General features: G+C 45.3%; 1 protein-coding gene across 1 annotated transcript in view; it reads left to right on the top strand.

Moving 5' to 3' along the window:
- Positions 1-26,603, top strand: part of LOC144819181 (uncharacterized) — a 244,180-nt gene that overhangs the window by 78,871 nt on the left and 138,706 nt on the right. The window contains exon 4 of the mRNA XM_078677153.1: positions 9,154-14,579. Within this exon, the coding sequence (XP_078533279.1) occupies positions 9,154-14,579 (5,426 nt within the window). The remainder of the gene's footprint in view (positions 1-9,153; positions 14,580-26,603) is intronic.

Raw genomic sequence — 26,603 nt, 5'->3', positions numbered from 1 at the left:
TTTAAGGAAACGCTTGAGCAAGACAACAACTAAGGTTGTGCTTGAACTGTGGAGTAACTTTTGAAACCCATTTTTTACACCAGTGATTCGTTCTCCATGCTAGTAAATTAAGTTATTGCATAGTACTGCCATTACAGTCCACAAGATGGCAACACACTTCAAGTTGACTGTGACGCTTTCCATCAACAGAGTGCACTATGCATTACTTCTGTAGTTTCACTAAATTCAAAAAATTAGAACATTAATGAATGCACGGCCTGCTGAGGATCAGCACGTTATGCAAAGAAGGGTGGTGTTTGTGTGCTGTCCAGCAATTGTTAGCACTTGGTATCTGACATTGTCAGCAGTACTGGTGACTAAAAGTTTAAAATTACATTATTTTGATATTTTAGCATTATTTATTAAAGTGAGCAGGCATGTCGGTAAATTCCGCACCGCAGGTTTTTTTTACCGAACTTCGCACTTTAAGCAGAGTGTCGATTACCAAAAAATCTGTGAACTCTGCTGGCAGAGCGGAGTTCACCACCCACGGTTAACAAAAACAACCCCCCACTTGACGGACAACTAAACAAAAGGGGTGATGGTATGCAGACTTTTAAGTAATTAGCCACCAGTGTGCCTGTTAACCGTAAGTAAGAATCAAGGTAGATGCCTTTGAAGGAATGTGTTCCTGTGGACCTGAAACAGAAAGCACAGGTTTCAGCACTTACATCTAATGATGCAAATGGTTTACATGCAAGTCAACTATACTCTCCGGTGGTCTGCGATTTCCCAAAGGTGCCATATGTTTCTTTCATTTTAAACTGATGTATGTCTATGCTTTTTTAAAATGATTTGATGCAGAAGACCCTGATATACAATGATAAAGGAGTCCATGTTCCAAGAAGAGTTAGGGCCCCTCTGATATTGTAAATGTATGTGTCTTGTAAAGCGCACTGCTGCCCTGAGGCGTCGTGGCGCTGTAGACCGCTGGGGAACCCGTCCTGGCTATCCCTGTGAGATGGGTATCTCCAAGGTGAAACCAGGCATCCCCGGCAAATGTGGGGGGCCGTTGTAGAGATGAGGCAAGCTAATGCCCAGAGTTGCCGAGTGTGATCCCTGGTTAGAGTTGGCACCGAGGTGAGAATTATCAAGTCCGCTGACCCTGACCCACGACCCTGCTGCGTCGGGAATTGAACCCTGGTCCCGGGCCGTTCTCTGCTTCCGGGTCTGTCGCCTCTAACCAGTGAGCCACACCACTCCACTTGATATTGGAGGTTATTACAGTGCCATATTAGTGATAAACTGCAAAGCGTGACAAAGAACCAGCCTTGCAGCTGTGTGGCAGCGAGAGGTTTAACGCTGCAGTCTGATGTAGCTGGAGAGCGAGAGAAGACCTCTGCATACATTCACAAGCCTCTCCAAAAACAACACATAAGGAATGTTCCTCTTTCCAAATCCTTAGGAAGCCATCATTGTATGTCAGAGTCCCAGTTTGTACTCACAGCTCTGTGCACTAGATTGTTACCTTACTGAAAACAAGTTTGCACATGAAGATCGGAGGTTGACCCCATTGTGGTACCACATATCCAAGAGTGTTATTGGCTGTTAGAGAGATATACATAAGACATTGTTCTGCAAGTAAAAAAAAAGCGTTTAAATGATATGATTGGTATGCTTCTTTAAACATTTCTTTAAGTGATATCATCCTATATTGTTCACTTTTTCACAGTTTCGCTTCTCACATCGGTCTCATGTCAGAGGCATTTTTATGTGACTGATATAAATAAAATAACAAAGGCTTACTTTCCAAACTTCCGGGAGTCTGCTATCAACCTGTACCATAAATCCTCTCTTATAGAATATGGGTGCATTGGGATTGTATATTTTTAATCATTCTAAAACACTCTATCGTAACCTCAGTGCTACACGCTTGAAAATGTCTGGACACAGAGTGATAGCAAATCCTACCTTATACCAAACTCATGATATGTTTCATGCTGTTTACCAGAGAAAGTTCTGTTTGCTGTATTATTAGCGCCAGCTTATCATGTGAAAGATGTGTATTTTTTGCTGCTGTGTACATCTGCCATTCATGTGGTAATAATAGCTTCTACCGCATACCTATATAACACCTCAGAAGAAACATCTCCCCCTCAGGGGTAGATCGAACGAGTGCCTATTCTTTGGAATTTAAAAAAAAAGTGACCTACCTGTACACTGTGGTTCTACAGTGTTCATATATTTCATAGATGCACATGTTTGAATATTCCCCCTCCTCATGGTGGGAGTCCAATGTAACAGAAATATAAAAGCAATGCTAATAAATAGAACTTAGAAAACCCATTGGAAACAATAGAAATTGTTAACTTATTGACCTTGTTTTAAAGCCTCCAAACTTCAGCCAATCAGAGCAGAGTCCCGGAGTCACTCTTCCCCTGCAGAGCTTCCATACCTCAGATTTCGAGCACGAGTTAAACACTTAGATGATATGAGGCAAAATAGTAGTGAACCTGAACAGGGAAGTGGGAGGGTCACATGTGAATCCATGAAAGATAGCAATACTGGAGAACCACAGTGTACAGGTAAGTAACTTATATTTTTCTCCAGTATTCTATCTATCGTAGAGTCACATTCTTGAATCAGAGTAGCAAGCACTTTAAAACATGTTAAGGAGGTGGGTTAGGCAAACCTTCCCACCAAGTGACCCATTACAATATTAAATATGATATACTGCTGAAATAATAATTTACGTAAGTACCAATATATACCGTAAATGCATATGGGCTAGGCTTAAATATAAAATTTGAATATCTAGTGCACTCCTGTTCATATATCATGCGCTAGACATTTGTATAAAGTGACAGAAAGAGGGAAAACAATATGAAAAATACAACTTCTTATAAAAGACTCAAACTAGCATGCCTTATGGAAACAGACATGGTAACGCTGCTTGTCCACCTGCCACATCAGCTTATTGCCACGAGTCCCAGCAGTAGCGGTTCTTGAACGTATGGGCATTAACCCTCGTGACTGCCCTTCAGATGTCAGGGAGTGAAGCCCCCCAAACAGGGCCGAAGAAGCCGTCACTCTTCTTGTGGAATGCGCCTGCACCATCGTTGACAGAGGCCGTCCTGCTTTATCAAGGCAGGATCCAATGACAGCAGCCGTTACTGCCGTTGCTGAACAATCCAAAGATTGAAAATGTTTTCCGCAGGCAAAGATTGATTATGGGAAAGCATTGGCAAGACAATAGGCTCATTGAGATGAAAAGTGGTTGGCACCTTTGGAATTAACTTGAGGATATTTCTCAGAATTAGTCTGTTTTCCAGAAATAGAAGATGTGGTTCTTGGATTTTTAGAGCCTGAATTTTGCCTATGTTCTTTGCAGAGGTAATAGCCAAGAGAAAAGCAACCTTCTAGGACTTTCTTTTTTAAGTTAGGCTTTTGAATCAGCTCAAGAGAAGGATTTATTATTTTTGACAAGACTGTATTGAGTTGCCAGGTCACCGGTGGAGGCTGAACCAGCGTAGACGCCCAAAAAAGCCCTTTCATAAGCTCTTTAGTGAGGCTGTTTGAGCAAAAAGAGAGCTTTCCTTTCATTCTTCTAAATCCGGATATTGTTGTCAGGTGACCTTTGACCGAAGCATGAGACAACCCTGGCAATGCTAGATGCAGCAAGTAAAGAAGAACTTTGCGGTATAACATTTATTTGCAGATTCCGCTTGAGCTTGTTGTAGAATCATTCTGCAATCTTCAGACAGATTAAATGACTTGAGCTCAGTGTCCTGAGGAGCCAGGCAGTCGGATTTAGAGATCAGATCTGCTGATGCAGCACTTGACCCTTTCTCCATGAAAGGAGATCCTCCGCTGGCAGGAATGTGAGAGGAGAGCTGTCTGATAGGCGAAGAAGCTCGGTGTACTAGTACAAGCCAGAACTATTAGAATTAAACACCACGGTTCTAGCTTCATCTTCCTGCTGATCCCGGGGATCAAAGGAAAGGGCGGGAAGGCATATGAGAACATCACCCTCCATGCCATATTAAAAGCATTTCCCCTGGATCCTGGTTGAGGATATCTGCTGGCAAACAGGTTGCATTTTTCTTTGAGCCAGGTAGCAAACAGTTGGGTGTTCACTATCTCCAAAACACGTTGGTCAGGTGATATCGATTCAGGTCCCACTCGGGATTATTTGTCAGTCTGGATTAGGGCATCTACTTATTCGTTCTTTTCTCCTAGGACATGCTCCACCTTTAGGCTTGTGTTCTTTCTGATCACCCATTCCCAGATCTGTTGTATTTGAGTTGAGAAAATCGTTGAGTTCATGCCCCCTTGCTTTAACCGGTAGAACATGGTTTTGGTGATGGTTGTTAGAACAGACACACAGGCATTGCATAAACTGGATACAAAATCCTGAAGGCTCAGGCAGACCGCTTTCAGCTCCAAGAGATTGATATGGGAGGCAGCTTCCTGCACAGTCCACTTGCCGTGGATCTCAAGAGCTTGCAGATGAGCTCCCCATCCCTCGAGAGAAGCATCTGTTGTCATCACTAAGTGAAGCCGTACCGGGATGAATAGGAGGCTCTGGGAAATATTGTGTATGCCCATCCACCAGGACATTGCCGACTTCAACTGAGGAGTTATTGAGATGGAATCCTTGAAAGACCCTCGACTTTGCACCCACTGCATGCCCAGCTCTTCCAGGGGACACATTCATAAACAGCAGTTTGCTGTTAACGGGATGCAGCATGATATCACCCCTAACATTGATTTGTACTTCTGTACTGAAGTGGGCGTTCTTGTTGACAGTATTTCTTTTGCTGTCTTGAGCCTTTTGTTTCTCTCTGAAGTGGGAAATGCCTTTGGAGTCCAATGTGTCTATAGCCAGTCCTGGAGAGACTGCTGATGTTGAAGAAGTTAGCAAAGACTTCTTTTTGTTCTGTTGGAGGCCTAGGAACTAGAACAGGTTTAGACAGGAACAAGTCGAGTTTGCAGCTGAGAGAAAAGTGAAACCTCTTACGAGCCACTCGTCTTGTTCTTCTCAGAAAGGCCACCTCTGGAGCATGCATTTCGTGAAGACTCTAGAGGCGGAACAAAGGCCAAAGCAAAGCACCTTGAATTAACATTGGCACCCTGCACCTCAAAGCAAAGGAATTATCAATGTTTGTGGTGGATGGGAATGTGGAAATATGCATCCAGCAGATCTATGGATTTCTTTAAATTGTATTCACTAGAAATGGTGGCAGGCAATAGGTATATGATGCTCTCAGGTTATGTCACATATATCAATTAGTTGTAACAAAATTCGGTATGGAGCATTAGGTAGGGAAAAAAACACCACTTCCCCAAATACGTGGTCAACAGACCACTTTACTACATTGAAAACAAATCCCCTGCACAGGTTTTAAAATACAAGCATGAAGTGGCATCCATGTATCATAAATATGACGAGTCTTTTATTTTTGTTGAGGTCATTTATTCAGTTTCTTCTGTAAGCGGAGTATGTGCTGTACTTCACTTGGTTAGTTTCTTAGCCAACACTTATTTCGTCACTGTTACATAGGATTACCCGGTGACTTCTTCAGGGCTGTTATTCGTGTCTTGAGATCTCGTATTTTCGGTGATACTTCTAACCCAAAAAGGGTTTCTGTATGTGGAGTTTTAATCCTGGTGATGTACTCTCCAGTAGTCAATCTTTTTCTCATTCTCTTCTCTCATATTCTTTGCTATGGCACGTAAGGTTGCAGAATAACAACCTTCTGCCCAATCTGGTAGGAATTCTGAAAGGGTTATGTATCCCAGCTCCGATGTGTATGCTGCTCGAGTCGGTCTAGCCGTAGCAGGGATACATAACCCTGGCAGCCGTCAATGGTTTCATCGATGATGTAGTCATTTCCATCAGAGCTCTTGATGATGTGGAGGTAGTCGTCAATGTTCTAGTCTTCAATGTCGTCAAGGCCGCTGTAGTCACTGGCGTTTAGACCGCCTGTATCGCCCACGTTCCCAACAACAAAGCTGCGGTCTGTAGTATTGCATCTTTCATAAGTTATGTCAGCACTCATTCCCAGTATGTGTGTGTGTTCCAATGTAGAATTTCATATTCAGGAGGAATGTTACTGGTTACCTAGTGATGCCGGAATACACTACGAGTGGACAGTTGGAGGCTGAGCTGTGCTTGGTGGAGCCTATGTTGTATGGGCTACCCAACCCTGTAGTCAATGAATAAACCACCTCCACTGAAAACATCAGCTTACGGCATACTACAGAAAATTTGGTGATGATCTTGGGTACATGATGGCACCCCCGCATGTGACATTTTCAAGCTGTACCTTCTAATTATTAGTCAGACTGTACCGACTGCTTCTGAAGATATATTTTAAGCCCAGATAAACAAAAGAGGGAGGGTAGAGGTAGGAGTGATAGAATCAACCTCCTAAACTGGATAATCAAACAATGGGATTCTATCAATGGGTGTGTGTGAATAGCTATTTCTATTTTTATTTTTATTTTTTCAATTATCACAAAGTGAAATGTAGTGTATGTAGCTGGTCTTTGTAAACGACAAAGGCAAGCACTATGTGTTTTTAAAATACCCCGCACAGACTATGATTCCCAAAGTGTCATGCTTCATCATTGGGATCTTCCCGTCCCTCTAAGGGGCAGGGCGTGCTACGACCTACGGACTACGTGGGAGCACTTTTTATTTTTGAAAACAAACTATGTGTGGTGTGACAAATGTGTGAGTGATAAGGGGTGTAGGGATTAGAGTGCACTATGTAAAAAGGGTTTAAAAATTTCCTGGCTAGTAGAAAAAATGATTTATTTGCTTCTCTAGCTGGAAATGTTAAAAAGGGGTTGTGGTAGGGCTGTATGATGGGCCCTACTTGGTCGACATGTTTCATAAGCAGTCCCCTTCTGCTTTACTCATCAGGACCTATGTTAATCCCTACTGTACTCAAGTAACTTACTAATTGTAGTATGCCTACTTTCCTAAAATAGAATAGCAAAAATAGGCTATTCTATTTAAATATCAGGGCTTGAGTTGGCCCTCACAAAAGAAAATGATGACCCAGTCTGGTCTCTAGAAGAAATAGGAAAAAAAGAGGAAATGAAAAAACACATGAGGAATTAAAAAACGATGCTCTTTAAAATTCCAAGAGGCAAAATGCAGTTGTGTGGTTATTAGTTGTAACCTGTGGAGAAAAGTGATATATTTTTCTCATAGTCTTTTTTTGATCACTATGGATCTGTAGGCTTGTACAAACCACATATCTATTCTTGCGTGATTCGTAATTTATGCGATATATTTATCGTGTCATTCATCAATAGTCGCATAAAGATATTACACACACACTCGAATCACTTTCACTCTTTTGGAACACAAATCGGGGCTATATGCATTTATATTTACAGGTAAAAAATCATGGTGCTGTCACTGGTTATCCTGGAGAGGTCTCGAGGGAAAATAATAACACATGATCAATACGTATGGGCAGCGTTTCTACTGACTGACTCTATAAGGTTTTTAAGAAATGAGTATAGTTGTCAAGATTGTTACACGGGCAACCTAGAGAAAAAGGTACTCAAAGAATACATACATTTATCTAAACTTTTCATGCCCCAAGAGACAGAAGTTCCCTGGAGTGGGAATAATAATTTTTACCCCTACGCTATCTAACGCTTTCCCTACTGTTGCACTCTCTGGAGTGGCAATAGTAATTTTTACCCCTACGCTATCCAACACTTTCCCTACTGTTGCACTCTCTGGAGTGGGAATAGTAATTTTTACCCCTACCCTATCCAACACTTTCCCTACTGTTGCACTCTCTAGAGTTGGAATAGTAATTGTTACCCCTGCGCTATCCAACACTTTCCTTACTGTTGCACCTGCTGGAGTTGGAATCGTAATTTTTACCTCTACGCTATCCAACACTTTCCCTACTGTTGCATCCTCTGGAGTTGGAATAGTAATTTTTACCCATACGCTATCCGACACCTCCCTACTGTTGCACTCTCTGGAGTTGAAATAGTAATTTTAAACCCTACGCTATACAATATTTGTTATATTTAGTTTTGATATTTGTATTTATTATTGTTGTATGTGTATGTATGTATTTATAAATGATAAAATGTTTTTAACAATTGATAAGTTATTACAGTAATTAATTGTAAATATTATTAAGTAATTATATATATTTTATTATATATATATATATCATTTATAATGGTAAATATATTTTTAAGTATGTTTATCTTATTTATATGTATTATTTCTTTAATTTTATATTATTTTTAAACATTTAAAATACAATCTTTTTTACAACAATATTATTTTTCAGCTATTTTTGCACTTACCTTAATGTAGATAGGACTTCAATATTTTTTATGTCGATATTCTACCTCCGATATTTTTTACGTCGATATTTCCGATGTTGATATTCTGTCAGTGATTCTGCAGAAGTAGCTACACGTTCAAAAAGTCACCAATTGCTGACAGGTGAAACGCTCAAAGCTCAGACACTCTAACTATCACACAATGTTCCGTAAGAACTCAGAGGTATGGTGGCACTGCAGAGGGAGAGTGTCTCTGGATCTCTGCTCTGATTGGCTGAAATTTGTATTCTTTAAAACAAGTTCAATAGGTTAACAAATATTATTGTTTTAATGGGTTTTCTAAGGCCTATCAACCCACAATGCTTTTATACTGCTGTTGCTGTGGGACTCCCACCATGACAACGGGGAAGATTCAAGCTTATGAATCTATGAAATATATAAAACTGGAGAACTTGATGGTTTCAATGTAACTTTATCTCAAACTCATCTGATTGGCAAATTCAGAGGGATGGGGGATGTATAAAACCACAGGCTATCACTGAATGTGTTTTATAAGAAAGTGCACCATTGGTGCAAGCACATTACACCTTCCAGTAGCACCAACTTATCACACACTAACAAAATCAGCACACACGCTTAGTAAATAAAGCATGACTTTTAGACCATATCAATATTTTATAGAGAGTACAATTTTATATTTAGGACAGGACGGCGCTCATGCTAGACCTACAAAGCTGATACACAAGGCAATCGAGCGGTCCTACTGTTTCGGTGAAAATAGAGACCTGGTTGATGCAATAAACTGATTAGGTAAATAAAATATGTTTCTTTTCATTGCAGGAAAAGAATGTAGAGGAGAAGTTTGAACAGCTCTTGCTTGACATCAACATCAAAGAAGAGAAGGGTATGGAATCCCTGGACATCGGTGACCGGATGAAAACACTCCAGCAGTACCTTGTAGCCCAGTTCCTGATGAAGAAGGACATACCCATCTGGTGTCACAGAGGTTTGGACAACGCCTTTTATGTTGAGAATATTTCACTCACTGAGCAGTTGAGTCTCCTTAAAGCAACAATCCAGGTAACACTGAAAGAAGAGGGAATAACACAGTCCTCAAACGAGACAAAAGACATATTCAGCTTTCGTCTTCATATCATTGAGGAACTGTACAACACAAACAAGACCTTAGCTGGGAAACTATCAAGAGATGTCTTTTCTGAGCTTTCCAGCACCAGCCAAGACTTTCTTGGACACATATTATTCAGTGGAACCTGGACCCCAATCCAGGCAGTTCAATTCACCCTGAAGGTGGAGGAGAGCAGCGTTTCACAAGAGAAGGTGGAGGCCATCCTTCAATGTGTGCAGACATACCAGATTGAAATAAACACAACCATTGCATCTTTGAAGGAGCAGGATCCAATGCTGCTTCTGCGGCAACATGTAAAGAATGAGAAAGACAAGGACCTAAAAACCATCCTAGCGGAAATGAGAAAAAACAACTATCCTGAAAAGGTTCTTTCTATCCTGGACCAAGTGCTCAGTGAAGTTGGAGCTCGGCTTCCAGCATTTGAAACCATAGATCTGGATGAAAATATGAAGAAAGAAGGTATTGCCTTGACCAGATCTATGGACTTTGAAAATCCTGATATTGAGAAATTGGTGCAAATGTTGATTGGTTTGTGTGTGGCTGTTCAGGATACCACAACTTTTATAAATCACTCGGGGAAGAAGCTTGAGGGCTATTTTCCACGCATGACTCAACTCGCATCTCTGTTGACTCTTCTAATTTCTAAAGACTCCGCATGCAATGGTTGTCTTTTGGAAATCTTTACTGGAGAGGGTAAATCTACCATTGTAGCCATGCTCGCCCTTGTTCATGCTATCCGAGGGAAGAAGGTTGATGTTATCACAAGTTCACCAGTGCTTGCCCGTCGAGATCAAGAAGAATGGATCAAACTCTACAAGATGTTTGATGTGTCTTGTAACGTTGTGCCACCACCAGGGTTAGATGAATGTACCGACTCAAGAGAAATTGACAAGGCAATTAAAAAGGCGTATGCAGCTGATATTGTGTATGGCACTGTTGAGAACTTTGCTGCTGACATTCTAAAACAAGAGTTTGAAAAACGCAAAACCAGAGGAGATCGGACCTTTGACATAGCCATTGTGGATGAAGTGGACTATATGACCTTAGACAGCGGCGTCCAAGTCACATACCTTTCACATGCAGCAACAGGAATGCGGCACTTAGAACAACTGCTGGCAGCCATCTGGGCCAAGATATGTACTTGCCAACCCATCCAAGAGGCCAAAACTGGTGACATTCTTTGGGCCACAGGAACACAATACTTTCACAAAGTTGCTGCAGCAGCAGTCATGGGGCCAAACACATCCGAGCATTTCTCCTCCCTTGACATTCTATTACCCGGACTGCAGCTGGGGTTCTTTACTGAAGAGGATGTGAATAAGCTTCAATCTACCCTAGTGGAGTCTGATCAAGAGCCACAAGACTCTGCAATCAAAGAACTCATGGATAAACTTGGGCCGGCTCAGCAGCGAGATCTCTTGTCTATATTTCAGAAGGTTCTTGAAGATGCCGTTGTTTTTGAATATTATGAGGTAGAGGATGGTAAAGCATCTGAATTTGATATCAGTTCCACAACAGAAACTAAATCCTCATCTGATAATGACAAAATTTGCATTCTTCTCCTGGAACATGGCTGTGCCTGTGTGGTGATGAGCGAGAAGGCTCTGATCGAAGGAGCTGTCACTGAACTGGAATCAAGAATCAGGTACTCAGATACCTATCAGCCACCAGATAAACAAGAGAATAAGGACGAGACCTTTATTCTCCTGCCAGGCTACCTGAAGGAATATACACAGAACAGGATGAAGGTCTTTGTGGAAAATGCTATAAAGGCAATCGTGATGGAGAAGGATCGAGAGTACATGATAGAATCAGCCACAGACATGAGTCAAATGAAGTCCATCTCACCCATCTATGAATACCACTCCATCATCCCAGTGGACTTCAAAGCCACCGGTGTCCTTGAGAAGAACAAGCGCTGGGGTGACGGCTTACAGCAGTTCCTGGAGATGAAGCACCAGCTGGCGATCTCACCACTGTCCAATGTCACCAACTTCATGTCAAATTTTCATTTCCTTCAGCGATACACTAAAGGGACAGGTATGTTTGGGGTCTCTGGGACTCTAGGGGATGAACCAGAGGTTGAATATCTTAAAAAACACTACAAAGTATCCTGCTATGTTATGCCTACTCACCGCCATACTAAGAGGACTGAGCTACCAACTCTACAGGTCATTGGTGGCCGTGAAGCCTGGATCAAAAGTATCTGTGAACATGTGAAGGAGCGCACCAGTCCAAGCCAGTGGGGAAAGGGCCAAGCGGCTTTAGTTGTCTGCGAAGATGTGAAAACAGCTGAAAAGCTTAAAAAAGAGTTAATAGAATTAAAAGCTGTTTCCAAGCCAGATAAAGTAACTATGTACACCAGAAGTGATACACACAATATTGAAACAAGAATGTTTGATGCAGGAGATGTTATCATTTCCACAAATCTCGGTGGAAGAGGCACAGATGTTAAAATCACTAAAGATGTGAATAAATGTGGAGGACTCTTTGTGATTCTCACACATTTTCCCACAAACATGAGGGTAGAAAAGCAGATATTTGGCAGAACCTCTCGCAAAGGAAGCCCTGGCATGGTCCAAATGATAATAAACTATGATGAACTGTCAGCATCCTATCAGGACCAACCCATCGAGGTGATGAGACAACTCAGAGCAGAATACCATAAAATGCACATCGCAGAGATGGAGGCTGAGGAGCTCTTTGAAGTACAGATGCGAGAAGAACTCTTTCAGAAGTTTTGTGAACATCTCAATGTGTTTCAAGGGAAGTACAGTAAGGCAGAACAACGTGATATCTACAAATCTTCTGATTCATCGAATGACAGTGGGTCCTTTGATTACTCTCAGACAAAGCTAGACTACCGCCCGGCTCTCAATGCATTAAAGGAGAGCTGGGCTCTTTGGCTCACACTACATGACAAGGACGTAGATGAACACAAAGACATCAACGAGCTAAAAAGAGACCTTGGCCAATTGATTCAGAAGAGAGCAGACAGCCTCCTGCGAGGAGAATCAGATAACTTCTACGACTTCATCAAACAGGCTATGGATCGCATGTACCTCCACACTCAGAACAAAGCATCGGATTATGGGGCGCTATCATTCTGGCAGAAAGCAGAGAAGACTGATCGGGTGTACCGTGCCGTCTCGCTATACAATCAGGCCTACATTACAATTAATCTGGGACAGGCAGGCTACATGCAGAAGGCATTGGATCTCTTGCAAGAATCTAAGCAGATGATTGAAATCTATGTATCTGAGATGACGAACACCACCGTTTCCTGCCAGATGTCCTGCTTAGCCAAATTTGAACCTCACAACAGAGACGATCCCAACTGCACAAAACAAATGCAGACGCGCAAGAGTCTATTCAAGTCCTTGATCGACTACATCGATGAATCCATTGCAAAGCTAACTGACTTCCAAAAGAACGAAAGCAACGCTATTACCAAGGACCAGGCCGTCTTCTCATTGGCAACTGATCACAGTCCTATAACAACCGATGAAGTCAATGTGCTGTATGACTATGGCCTGTCCTTTGTGTTTGAAGTCGAGAAGAAACCAGAATTCTCCATCAATGCTCTCATTTGCTTCATAATTGGAGCTTTGCAGGTCCTCGCTGGGATTCTTGTGTGTGTTCTCACCTGTGGGACGGCTAGTCAGTTCGGTATGGGTCTGATTTCTGAGGGTGTTTCGGACATGATATCAGGGATCGAAGGTATGATAAAAGGGGCATTTGATTGGGCAGAATGGGCAATATCCAAGGCCATTAGTATTGGGCTATCACTCATAACTGCAGGATTTAGCCTCATTAAAAAGGCAGCACAGGCTGTTATGAAAGTGACAAAAGGTCTACTCAGTGGAGCAAAAACATTTGCATCTCTTTCCGATGACATCATTCGTTCAGGAAAAACGCTAGTTTCTTCCGTTAAAACATCTGTAACATCAGCCACCTGTGACATTTCCAAAAATTCTCTTTCCAACTCCATCAAAACCCTTGCCTCAAGTTCTGCCATGAAGAACAACTTTGTGCAGGCAGTGAAGTACACCGGTCAAGAAATGGCCAAACAAGGAGTTATGCAAGCATTAAATTATGGCATGGATGCAGCACTCGAAGGGGTGTTCAAGGAAATCTTTGATAAAGCCTTTAAAGGCATGATAGCAAACTCCATCAAGCAGAATCAAGTTTTGAAACAAACAATTATTAAGTTTACAGTTGTCAATGGGGTGTCAGAGATCGCCCGAAAAACAGAAAAACCATCGTCTTTTCAGATTCGAGATACACATAAACAGATGATGAATAGTGCAATGGAAGATATTTGCCAGTCTGCTGTTGATGACATCTCTGAGGATTACAGCACCATGGAAACATTCTTTACTTATCTCGACTCCATTAAAGATGGCATTCTGACAATCATGGACGAGGTCAAAGTGAAAGGAGTCATCCAGAAAGGATTCCAACTGAGTGTTGAAGTCGGAAGAAAAACTGGGGAGTTTGTGCAGATGATAAGTTCTGCCCCAACTCAAGACATGATTGAAAATCGAGTCATTCCTTTCATAGTCAAAGAATGCGATGAGCTAGAATCTGCTGCCGACTATGAGGATGATAAACGCCGCAACTTCCCAGCTGTAGAGAAAATGAAAGATCAACTATTGGATTTGATATCCCAAAAGATCAATGATAACTTTGTCGATTTGCTTTCAAGCCGCCTAAACGGGTTTGTGAGTAAGCCTTTGCATGCAGCAGTGAATAACCAAGCAGGTAAAACTGTCGACAAAATTCTTGGAAGGAATAAGACTGAGCGATTCTTCAATGAACAAAAACACAAAAGCGATATGAAAAAGACACCAGTTGAGGGAGCAAAAAATAAATTAACACAAGTTCAGCAGAAAGAGGTCAATGATTATGTGAAGAAAATGCAGGATACGAGCTGCCCGCCGACCGAGCTGGACCTGAACGTCCTCACCAAGAGTGACCTGCTGAAGGGGAAAGGCATCAAGGTCATCATGGTGGATGAGAATCAGAAGAAGATCTCCACGGAGGTCTATCCAGGCAAAGACTCCGCTGCCGGCATCATCACCCTGCAGCTGCAGAAAGTAAAGGAGAAAGCTGAAGGGTAAGATGGCTATTGATGATTACTAACAGAACAACTCATAGATATATCTGCTGATTAATATTTAAATATTGTACATTTGTTTAAATGCACACTCCAGCATCAGTGGCAGCACTGACCAACAAATGCATGTCGGATGGGAAGAAGATAGTCAGTCTCCTGGAATCACGGATAGCCGGCACTGATGACTGTCACTGTTAACCTGCACTGTTAGCATGCACTGATAGTCTGACCTAATGTCCTTCACTGCTAACCTGCACTGATGGACTTCATTGCTAACCTGCACTGATGGCCTTCACTGCTAACCTGCACTGATGGCCTTCACTACAAACCTCCACTGATGGCCTTCACTGCTAACCTGCACTGATGGCCTTCACTGCTAACCTGCACTGATGGCCTTCACTACAAACCTCCACTGATGGCCTCCACTGCTAACCTCCACTGATGGCCTTCACTGCTAACCTGCACTGACAGCCTTCACTGCTAACCTGCACTGACGGCCTTCACTGCTAACCTGCACTGACGGCCTTCACTGCTAACCTGCACTGACGGCCTCACTGCTAACCTGCACTGACGGCCTTCACTGCTAACCTGCACTGATGGCCTTCACTGCTGACCTGCACTGCCGGCCATCACTGCTAACCTGCAAAGATGGCATTCACTGCTAACCTGCACTGATGGCCTTCACTGCTAACCTGCACTGACGGCCTTCACTGCTAACCTGCACTGACGGCCTTCGTTGCTAACCTGCACTGATACTGTGCACTGACAGCCTTCACTGCTAACCTGCAACGATGGCATTCACTGCTAACCAACACTTATCTCTGCACTGATGGCCTTCACTGCTAACCTGCTCTTATACCTGCTCTTATGCTCTGCACTGATAGCACTGACTGCTAAACTTCACTGATAGACTGCACTAAAGGCATTCATTGCTAACCTGCACTGATCTCAAGTCCCCACATAGTCAGTCCCCCACATCAATCCTGTTCCGGCCTCCTCGGTTGAAAGACTTGCCTGCGAGTAAAGCAGACCCTTTTACAAGTGCTGGGTCTTTAGGCACTGCAGGGCCTGATAATGACGGGCCTCGGGAGGATGGCTTGACTCGACGAGACTAGTAGGCACAACACTCTTGGCAGTCATCCCCAGGAACACTGTGAACATTTTCAGGACTTGTCTGAACTCCCCTTTCATGGCTCCAGCTTCTTGTTTTGACAATTTAGTCTCCAAACCTATTGCAAAGCCTAAGAGAAGAATTTTCTTCTTGGTTACCAAATGTGACTATTTCCTGAGTAATCAGAAAACTGAGGTCCTCCATGAGTTCGAGCACCGACTGCACTTGGGACAAGAGGTCTGAGCTTTGTTGTGCCTTGAAAATGATGTTTTGCAGGTAGATAACAAGTCTGATCCTGGAAGTTTTATCAACCCCATTGCCAGTCACAGCAGCGTTGATAAACACCCGGGATGGAATATAGCCCAAACAGTTCTGGCTGGCCACGATATTGCAGGCCAGCTATGGTGAGGGGAGGACCAACAAAAATTTACTTTCAGAACTGCAGGGCGATGGGGCCCTTGAAGTCACTCATGTTGCAGGTCGAGGTCCTTTCTGATGGGATCAGGAGTGCTGGCGCCAGCCGCCGTCGGGTGGTGCGGTGCAAAGTGCAGCGGTGCCGCTTGTGGTACCCCCAGGTCATGGTGCGAGCAGCGGCTCAGTGGTGGCGTCAGATGGCGCCTTCGCTGAGACCAGGGTCATGGTGTGAGATGAAGGCAGTGCTCCTCACGGTGCTAGCAGGTCACGGTGCAAGCAGCGTCGTCGCTTGCTGAAGCTCTGTCGTCGGCTGATGAGCGGGAGTCGATGGCACTGGCATCGGTCGGTCAAGGCTGCAGTGTGGGATGAGGGTGGTGCGTCATGTAACTTTACCAACGGTGCCCTCAAACCACGTTGCAAGCAGCAGCATTGATTTCGGAGGGAAGTGGCGGTGTCAGGAAGGCCACGGCGTCGTTGTGTAGAAGGCGGTGTGGAGTGCAGTGCCCACAAGTCGCAGTGCAAGCAGCGGCTCAGTGATGGCATCAGCAGGCATTGTCAGTGAGACCAGGGTCACGTTACGGGATTGCAGCGGTGCTCTCTGCGGTGCCTTCAGGACACAGAGTTGGCAGAGTCGTCGTTGATGTCATTAAGTTGGTTTTTCTTCTGGTTGCAGCACAGAACAAACAGTCCCCAGTTCTGCGGGTAGAAGAACTTGAAGTCTTTGCTGTTTCTGAAACTTTGTGAACAGGGGGCAAGCTCTACCTCAAGCCCTCGTAGACACTCACAAATTAGGTTGCAGAAAGTCCAGTCCAGTCCTTTCACTGCCCAAGACAGAAGCAGTGACTGCAGGTCAGTCCAACAAAGCACCCAGCAAAGCAGTTGTTCCGTTTATCAGCTTCTCCGGCTCTTCTTCTTGGCAGTATTCTTGTTCCAGATGAGTTCAACAATTCAGGGGTCAGGGCCCGCTATTTGGACACAAAAATCCTTTGATCTTTCAGGCAGAGGGTGTCTGTGCCTGGCCAGAACCAGTTCCGCCTTCTCTGGTGTGATTTCCTGGCAGGAGGTGGAGACTGCATTGTCAGAGGCAGACCAGGGCTTTTGAGGTGCAAGGAAAACTCCTCCCTCCTCCCCCATCACAGCCCAGGTATATTCAGCCCTTTCCTGACCGACCTAGACTATCTAGAGCCACACCGACTCCCCAACCTTCTGCCATCCTAAACCCATACAGGCAATCCACGTTCCAGCAGAGGCACACAGGATGACTGAGCAAAATAATACCCACTTTCTGAAAGTGGCCTTTACAAACTCAAAATGGAAAAAGCGCCTTCACTAAAAGCTGCGTCTTTAGATTCTGAGTTCAGGCATACTAAACTTCATTTCCTTACCTCCTTCCTCAGGCCCGTTGTGTTTATTAGATGTTATAAACAAACTGCCCGATCTGTCATACGGGGAAGGGGTAACTTTGCAATAGTGAAGAGCAAATTTGGCTGTATTCACTATCAGGACATGCAGTACACACCCGAGCATTTTCTGCTTTTCACATATACTGCATCCTGCCCACAGGTGTACCTTGGGCCTACCTTAGGGACGCCTGACATGTAAGAAATGAGAAGGTCCCTTGACTGGCATTGTGGGCACGGGCCAAGTCGACATGGCAGTCGCGACTACGTGCAGACTCTGCGATGGCAGGTCTGAGATACCTTTTTTCCGGGCTATGGTCATGGGTGGCACAATCTGTGCTGTGGGTCCACGGGCCCAGCGCCCAAAGTGCACTTTACTAGTGACTGACACATAGATCAAATATCCAATCAGGAAAACTTCAATACATAACACACTTTACAGAGGAGCAACTGCACTTGCCCACTGATCAACAGTGCGAAAAGTGCGCAGAAATGCTACGCCATCAAAAAGAGAGTCCAAACCGGGAGGTCAGAAAGCAAAAAACTCAAAGGAAATACGCCCAAAGATGCCAAGTCTAACACCCGCTTTGAGCAGCTTTAGAAGCGGATGCCCACCCCGCTTTTATGCTTGTGCCTACCCTGCATTGGCGTGCTCTTTGGCGGGCGCCCACACCGCTTGTGCGCTCACTTAGACAAGCGGGTGCCCACCCCGCAATTGCCTTTATTTGAAGTGGGAGCCCACCCGGCGTTTCACCACTAATAATCACTGCTGCGGCTCGGAGAGAAGGCAGCGTGGCTGACCCGAAAGTCAGGCAAGCTGTCTGACTGTGGGGGGAGCCCAAGAAAGGAAACTGAAGCCCAGCCAATCATAGCACAGCCTATGGCGAGGCCACGTTAGCCTGCTCGGAGCAGAGCTCCCACAGTCGAGGTGTGTGCCCTGCAGGTGGTCCTGGGTGTCCGCAAAGTCTGGGCAGAAGGAGTCAGTATGAAGGGGTCGGTCGAGGCACATGGCTGGTGCCTGTCCCGCCAGCCAGGAGTCCCCGGAGAAGCCCTGGTGAGTGGGGTTGAATTGAAACCTTGTTCTGTTCTGGTAGCGTGATCACCAGAATGGGACCTGTCCAGCTCTGCCATCGATGCCTCCCCCCTGCCAGAGGGGGCACCAAAGGAGCCCGGTAAGTGAGGCTTAGTTGAGGCACATTGTCAGTGCTGGAGCAGCGTTTGGGCTCCCTGGGTACCAAGGTGCCAGTGCTGATTTCCTTTTGGGGTCCATTTTCTTTCAGAGCCCCAGTGGGCACCCAGTAGGCACAGTGGTGCTAGGGCAAATTTTTACTCAGCTGTACCACGGATCACTGAAACAATATCGACGGTAAAAATATCGACCTACAAAAAAATCGACGTTGGAATATCGTAGAATTTTTGTATTTAAAATAATAAATAATTACATTTTTTAATATCTCTACATCACTCAAAAATACAAATTAATAATTATTAAAAACATGATTACAATTTCATAATTAATTAACAATAAATTAACAATAAATTGACAATAAATACCAATAAGTATTAATTATTAAATATTAATCACCAAACAGTAAATATTGAACAATAAACTAGTTTTCATTACAAAAAAATATTAAATATTTATAATTAATTAACAATTAAAAAATATTAAAAAATAACATTATTTTTCATACCAAATAATAATTTTTATGAAACATTGATTTCCAATTAATTAAAAATATGTTCCAATTAATACAAATTAATTACCAATTAAGAATAGTAATTGCCAATTAACAAAATGAATTACCAATTAAAAAAATTGTTTGCCAATTAAAAACTTTAATTACCAATAAAAAAACGTAATTATCAATTAAAATAATGATATGCCAATTAATAATTAATTAACAAGAAAGTATTTATCCATACCAATAAGTAAAAATAAATCATGAATTAATTACAATTAAATTACTTCCCACCCAATTCCCCTATAAACCCGCTACTGAAATAAACACAAAAATTAATTAAAATTAATTTATAATTGCTAAAAACGAATAACTAATTTAGTATATTTAAATTACTTCCCACCCTATTCCCCTATAAACCCACAACCCACTCCGGTAATAAAACATAACATTTATTTAAAAATGACATTATTAATAAATAAAGATAATACACATATAATTTAAAACAAGTAAAATACTTATCAAAAAATATTACACATACATAATAAAATACATAAAAATAATATAAATATCGATATTAGTAACTTCGATATTACCTACATAGATATAAAAAAAAATCGATATTACTTACCTTAGGGTCGATATTCTGTCCAACGATATTTTTGACCTCGATATTCTGTACCTGTTAGACCTGTCTGACTTTTTGCGTAGTCCCTCCAATTTATTATTTATTTTGTCCCCTTTTTGCCCCTCATGCCTTTATTTATATTTGTGTCCACTAGATTTTTATGGTGTTGGCCTGGGGGGGGGGGATAGGTGCTCTTTTTCCCTCATAAACAGTCACCTCAGTTTAGGTGCCTTTCCTGTCAGGGATTTACTGAGTTTTTCAAAATGGTGGCCACCAACTGTCCCCAACTGCCACATCCTAGACTGCTCCATAGGTTAACATTAGGCCTTCCAGAACTTTCTGGACCCTACTGGACCCTGTGTGGTTTGGCTATAAAAGGGCAAGGGTCAGGGAGCCATTTTGTGTAGTACAGGGAGTTGGAGGAGAGAGGCAGTGGTGTGAGGAGGAGGACGCACTGGAAGCAGTTAGTTTGTCCGTGTGATAGACAACCACTTCAGGGAGACGTTCCCCCTCTGGCCCCTGACCAAACCCTCCCAACCGCCTTCTTCTTCTGTGAAATTGGCCCGGCTGTGGCGGAAGACTCCCCCTTGAGCCCTTGGCCCCTCTTTCCCCCGTTGTCCTAGCTCTTGCTGGGGACCTTCTCCCTACATTCCCCTGGTAAACTTCACCTACCAGCGTTTTGGTGGAAGCGGATTGGAGCGAGGTGTGACGCCCTGCGCCTCCAGCAAGCTGCAGTAGAGAGGCGAGTGACAGCGGAGCTTGTGCGGCATTGAGCACAGGAGTAAGTGAGCGTTCGACTCTGTGCAGTTCCAATAGTGCGGCAGGGTGAGGAGAGAGAGCGCAGGCCCAGAAGCGGTGTCAGGGCAGGCGAGCAAGCAAGTGAGGCGGCGCCAAGCGGGAACACTAATCACCCGCGCCTGCGCTGCCTCGCATCCTGACAGTGAGTAGTGCGTCTTGCCCGGGAGCCGGAAACCCCGATTGCCTCAGCCCAGACGCCGCCCCCTGCGAGCCCAGGCGTCTAGGGCGTGCTTCGTGAGCGGAGTAGCAGCAGAGGCGGGAGAGCTGAGAGGAACCGAGTCAGCGCCACCCTCCGCTCCATTATCAAGTAAGGTGGAGGTTTAAGGGAGGAGAACAGCTTGACTGAGGGGATCACACGAGAAGCGGAGGAGGAGTTCTCTTGAGCCCTTTATTGGAATCACCTGACAGAACCCTCCCTCATTACCCGCTATTTCCTGGGGATCTCCGTGTTGAGTCAGGAAGGGCCCGGGAGAGCCGGAGAAAAGCCTACGTTTAACAAGCTCAGAGGGAGGCATTTATGAAAAATCTCCACAGTATTGGGGGAGTGTCCTGCAATTGCGGAAAGTTATAAACTTGAATGCTGAAGCGTGAGATTCTTTTACAGAGGGGGAGGGGAAGAAGAAACGGTGACCTCATTTTATTTACCTATGTGCAAGTGATAATTGAGCTATAGAAACATTCCATTTGAAACTTGAAACTGTCATCTTGGGGTTACTGATCTCTTGCGAGGAGGGTGTTGCTCTGTCAAGGGGAGGTAACCTTCCAGGGTTCTAAGACCTGGACATTTCTAATGTGTTAAACTGAAGTGGAGGAAGTGTCAACGTTGTGGACGTTCTGGTGATATAATTAGAGAGCCTCCACTGGGGTGAGAAACCGAACACTGTAGAAGACCAACTTCTTTTGAACTGAATTCTACTGAGGTTATATGTCAACTGGAATCTTCTGACCAATTTGTACAGTATATTGAGATGTAAAATGACTGAAGAGTAGATAAAATATTTTTATAAAACAAGCTCGTATTTTTACACAAACATTGGTGTTGTGTCATTTTTGAGTGATAGTGCATTAGATTACTGCTGGGTGGCTTGCAACCTTTACACATGTGCCTCTGTTGATATTGCCTTACCCTAGGCCAGGCTACCCTAGGTGACCTGACATATTTAGGTTCCAACAAGTTGGTGTCTAGCGGTGGGATCTTGACTGTGGTTGCAACTACTCTGTAGTAATTTAGTGTAATCCACTAGCCTACACCTGGAGTTTTCTCCTAGCGGCCCTCCTAATTTTTACTTTTGTTTTTCCAAATTTGTTACTGGTGGTGGGTGGAGGTAGCTTCAGGTTGCCCTTGCCACTCTATTCTTTTTGTGTGCTCAACCTTGTGTTGCCCTTTTGCAAAATGGAATTTGCACTGGAAAAACTGGACACTTATTCATTGGCCCAGCTAAAAGATTTCTGTCAACAATTGGGAGTGTTCTTTAAGCGTGGTGCCAAGAAGGGGGAATTCCAGACCAGTTTGAGGGCTTGGATGGAAGCGCGCAATGAGGAGGGAACGGTGGAAGAGGAGGAATCGGACAGAGGTACTGTCATTGATAGGACTGCGGAATGTTCCCCGGGGGTGGGTGAGATGTCAATCAGCCCCAAGGCAACCTCACGGGAGGGCAGCAGTGTGTCATCGAGAGGGTTGTCAGAAACCGAGTTAGCTGACAGGAGAGAGGATAGACTGTTAAGGTGGGAAAAAGCAAAAATGGAGTTGGAAGAAAAGAGGGAGGGGAGGAGGTTAGAACAGGAGAAGGAAGAGCGGAGAATGGCTCATGAATTCAAACTAAAAGAGTTAGAACTCCAGGCCCTGCAACGGGGACCCTTTCCAACTTCAAATGGTGGCAGCGAAACCAGAGAACCAACCAGGGAGTCCAGACCCTACCTGTCTAAGGATATAATTGCCAGCTATAGTCAGGGGGATGACATAGCCAAGTGGCTGGCAGCCTATGAGGTCTCCTTAAGAGCCCATGGGATCCAGGAGAAGCACTGGGGGGGTGGGTTGTATAAGTACATGCCTCCTACTGGCTGGGACACCTTGCTGGCCTTGGAATCAGAGGAGCAAACCAACTACCCCACCATGAAGTTAGCCTTTGGTAAGGAAGTTTGGGCTTACCCCAGAAAGGTATCGCCAAAAGTTCAGGGGGAGCCACAAGTTAACCACCCAAAACTGGGTGGACTTCCTTGATTATGCAAGAAAGGCATTAGAGGGTTGGGTAAAGGGCAGTGAGGTGAAGGATTATGAGGGGTTGTATGATCTATTTTTGAAAGAGCACCTCCTCGAGAAATGCTTTCCCGAGCTGCGCCAACACCTGGTGGACAGAAAGCTGACCAATCCCCGGAAGCTTGCAGAGGAGGCGGACATCTGGGTAAGTACCCGGGTGTCCTCAAAGGGGACTGGAGGGGATTCCCAAAAGGCCGGACAGGGCGCCCCCCAGAAGAAGGAGGGGGGAGATAAAAAGCGAGAGTTCTCTAAAGGTCCCCAAAACAATTTCCAGGGAAAGGGAACAGGTTTCACCCCTAAGGCAAACCCGCCCAGAAACCCTAATCCTGGCCAAAGCCAGCAGCCAAGGGTTCTCCACTGCTTTGAGTGTGGTGGTATTGGACATTATAAGGGAGATGTCAGATGCCCAAAGAGACCACCCCCTCCCACTGGAGGAAAACCACCGGGAGTAGCTAGTGTAGCGCTCGTGGAGGAGTTGCCCTTAGATAAGGGGGGTGAGTGGGCGGCTGTCACCTTAGTGTCCCTGGGAGAACGGGAGATGGTTCCTAAGATCCAGGTGCCCCCGAATACTGTTAAGTATGGGCAATGGATCACCATCAATGGCCAGAGAGGGGAGGCTCTGAGAGATACAGGAGCCAGTATGACTATGGTGAGAAGTCAACTGGTGTCTCCAGAGCAGGTGGTTCCCAATGTACTCCACCCCGCCGCGATGGCTGACGGCAGAATGGGCCACTATCCCGTGGCTGAGGTTCCCTTTGAGTGGGAAGGGGTTGCAGGTTCACTACGAGTTGCCGTAAGCCCTGCCGTGCCAGTTGATTGTCTGCTGGGGAATGATATGGAGCACAACGCTTGAAGAGAGGTGGAATACCGGACGCATTCTGCGATGCTGGGTACACCTGACTGGGCCTGTGTGAGCACAAGGTCTGCGACTACCCGAAGAGGGAGTTCGCCTGGGTTGGAGCCTGGAACAATGGCCCAACCCGCTGCCAAAAAGGGACAGACAGGAAGAGCCTGCTTCGGCTTCCACACCCCATGTGACAGATCGACCACCTGCGGTGGTGGACCAGGAGTCCGTGGAGGGGGAAGAAGTCTCGCTGGAGGACCTACCCATCCCTGCTGAGTGGCATGTGGAGGGAGGGCCTACCAGAGAGGAATTCTGTAAGGGGCAAAGGGAGTGCCCTACCCTTGAGGGACTGAGGCGACAGGCTGAAGCCCAGGCAGCAGGTGATGTTACGGGACACTACCACATTTACTGGGAGGATGGACTCCTCTACAGTGAACCCAAGGTACACTTACCTGGTTCATCAAGGGCCTTGGTAGTCCCGCAACAATACCGAGCCTTTCTGATGGAATTGGCTCATGCCATACCCTTGGCAGGACACTTAGGTCAGGACAAGACCTTTTCTCGGCTTGTCCTCCACTTTTACTGGCCTCAGATGAGAGTGGCGTCCAACACCTACTGTCGGACATGTGTATCCTGCCAGGCCAGTGGGAAAACAGGGGTGAAGCTGAAAGCTCCCCTGGAACCACTTCCAGTCGTTAGCACCCCCTTTGAAAGGGTGGGCATCGACATTGTAGGGCCTTTAGATCCACCAACAACAGCTGGTCACAGGTTTATCCTGGTTCTGGTGGATCATGCCACACGGTACCCAGAGGCAATTCCTCTGAGGACAGTCACTGCACCTGTGGTGGCTAGGTCCCTAATGGGGATCTTTACCCGAGTGGGTTTCCCCAAAGAAGTTGTGTCTGACAGGGGGACCAACTTTATGCCAGCTTACATGCGGGCAATGTGGAAGGAGTGTGGAGTGACCTACCGGTTCACCACTCCTTATCACCCCCAGTCGAATGGACTGGTTGAGAGGTTCAACAAAACCTTGAAGGGCATGATCAGAAGTCTGCCCGAAAGCCTGCGGAGGAAATGGGACGTCCTCCTACCCTGTTTGCTATTCTCCTACAGGGAAGTTTAAGTTTAAGTTTAAAGTATTTGTAGAGCGCGACATACACCAGAACGGTTTCTTGGCGCTAAGATAGCAGACAGCCTACATGGGGGAGTCAACTGCTAGGACATAAGCTGAGGCAGGGGATGAAGAATTTAAGACAGAAAGGCCTGGGTGAACAAAAATGTTTTGAGGGATTTGCGAAAGATGGAAAACTGGGTAAGGGACCTGAGGTGGAAGGGAAGGGAGTTCCAGAACACAGGGGCGAGGGTAGAGAATTTAGAACCGCCCTGTTTTTTTTCCTATAACGAGGGACTACTAAGAGATGTTGGGCCGAGGAGCGAAGGTCTCTGCCGGGAACGTAGGTCTTGATGGCTGAAGATATAAAGATAGGGGCCAGGCCAGTCTTGGCCTGAAAAGCCATGCAGCCTAGTTTAAACAAGGCGCTTTCCCGGACAGGGAGCCAGTGGAGGGTCTTCAACAGGGGAGAGGTATGGTAGAATTTGGGGAGACCGAAGACAAGGCGGGCCGCCTGGTTCTGAACCAGTTGTAGCTTGCGCAAGCTGCACTGAGGGATGCCATTGAGCAGGACATTCCCGTAGTCCAGGCGGGACAGGACCAGTGCGGACATAATCAATTTGAGTGCAGAGAGAGAAAAAAAAAGGGAAATAGAGCGGATAGTGCGGAGAGTAAGAAAGCAAGAAGAAACCACCGAACCTATCTGGGAGTGAATGGTGAGTTTGTCATTAAGCTTGATACCTAAGGTCTTAACAGAGGGGACTGGGGTGGGGGGAGAGTCAAAGGAAGGGGGCCAAAATAAAGAGTTCCAGGGACTGGAGCAGCCACCCGTAACCACAAGTTCCGTCTTATCGGGATTGAGCTTCAGGTGGTTGAAGTTCATCCAGTCCCTGATGAAGGATAGAATAGATTGAAAATTAGAAATAGAGTCAGAAGAAGAGGACAGATTGAAGATGAGCTGGAGGTCGTCGGCATAGTTATATACCGTGACCTCCAGCTGCTGAAGAGCAAAGATGTAGAGGTTAAATAATAAAGGAGACAGAGAGGAACCCTGGGGCACCCCGCACTGGAACTGACAGGGGGTAGCTGAAAACTCCCCAAGACGAACCGCCTGGTTCCGGTCCCTCAGGAAGGATGAGAGCCAGATGAGGGCCGAGCCTCCAATGCCCGCCGCCCTGACACGGGAAAGTAAGATGGAATGGTCCACCGTGTCAAAAGCGGGGAACAAGTCAAGGAGGACCAGCGCCTGAGGTTGACCGACGTCCATACCTTCTCTGAGGGTGTCCAACACCGACACCACCACTGACTCTGTCGGGTGCTTAGGTCGAAACCCAGCCTGGCAGGGGGCCAACACCCCGTTTTCCTCGACAAAGGAGCTGAGCGCAGAGGTGACGTGTCGCTCCAGCACCTTACCTAAAAAGGGTAGCAAGGAGATGGGCCGATAATTAGCCAAAACAGAGGGATCGGCTCCTGGTTTTTTTAAAATGGGAACAATAGAGGCGGATTTGAGTGGCTGGGTCACGTCCCCCTGAGCCAAAGAGTCATTAAGGAACCTAAGAGGAGGCAGGGTACAAACAGAGTAGATCTGCCGTAAGATGAATGCAGGGCAGATATCTGCTGGGGAACCGGATTTAATTTTCGGGAGAAGAGAGAGAAAAATTTCCTCAGTGAAAGGAGGAAAAGAATTGAGAGAGGCTGGGGCATGGGGTGTCTGGGGATCAACGAAGAAGGTGGAGGGGGGGGGGACCCAGCCACTCAAATCAACGAAGAAGGGGGAAG

This window comes from Lissotriton helveticus, chromosome 2_1 (genome assembly GCF_964261635.1).
Source record: "Lissotriton helveticus chromosome 2_1, aLisHel1.1, whole genome shotgun sequence".
Lineage (NCBI taxonomy): Eukaryota > Metazoa > Chordata > Amphibia > Caudata > Salamandridae > Lissotriton > Lissotriton helveticus.
This window is presented reverse-complemented; position numbering and strand designations above follow the sequence as displayed.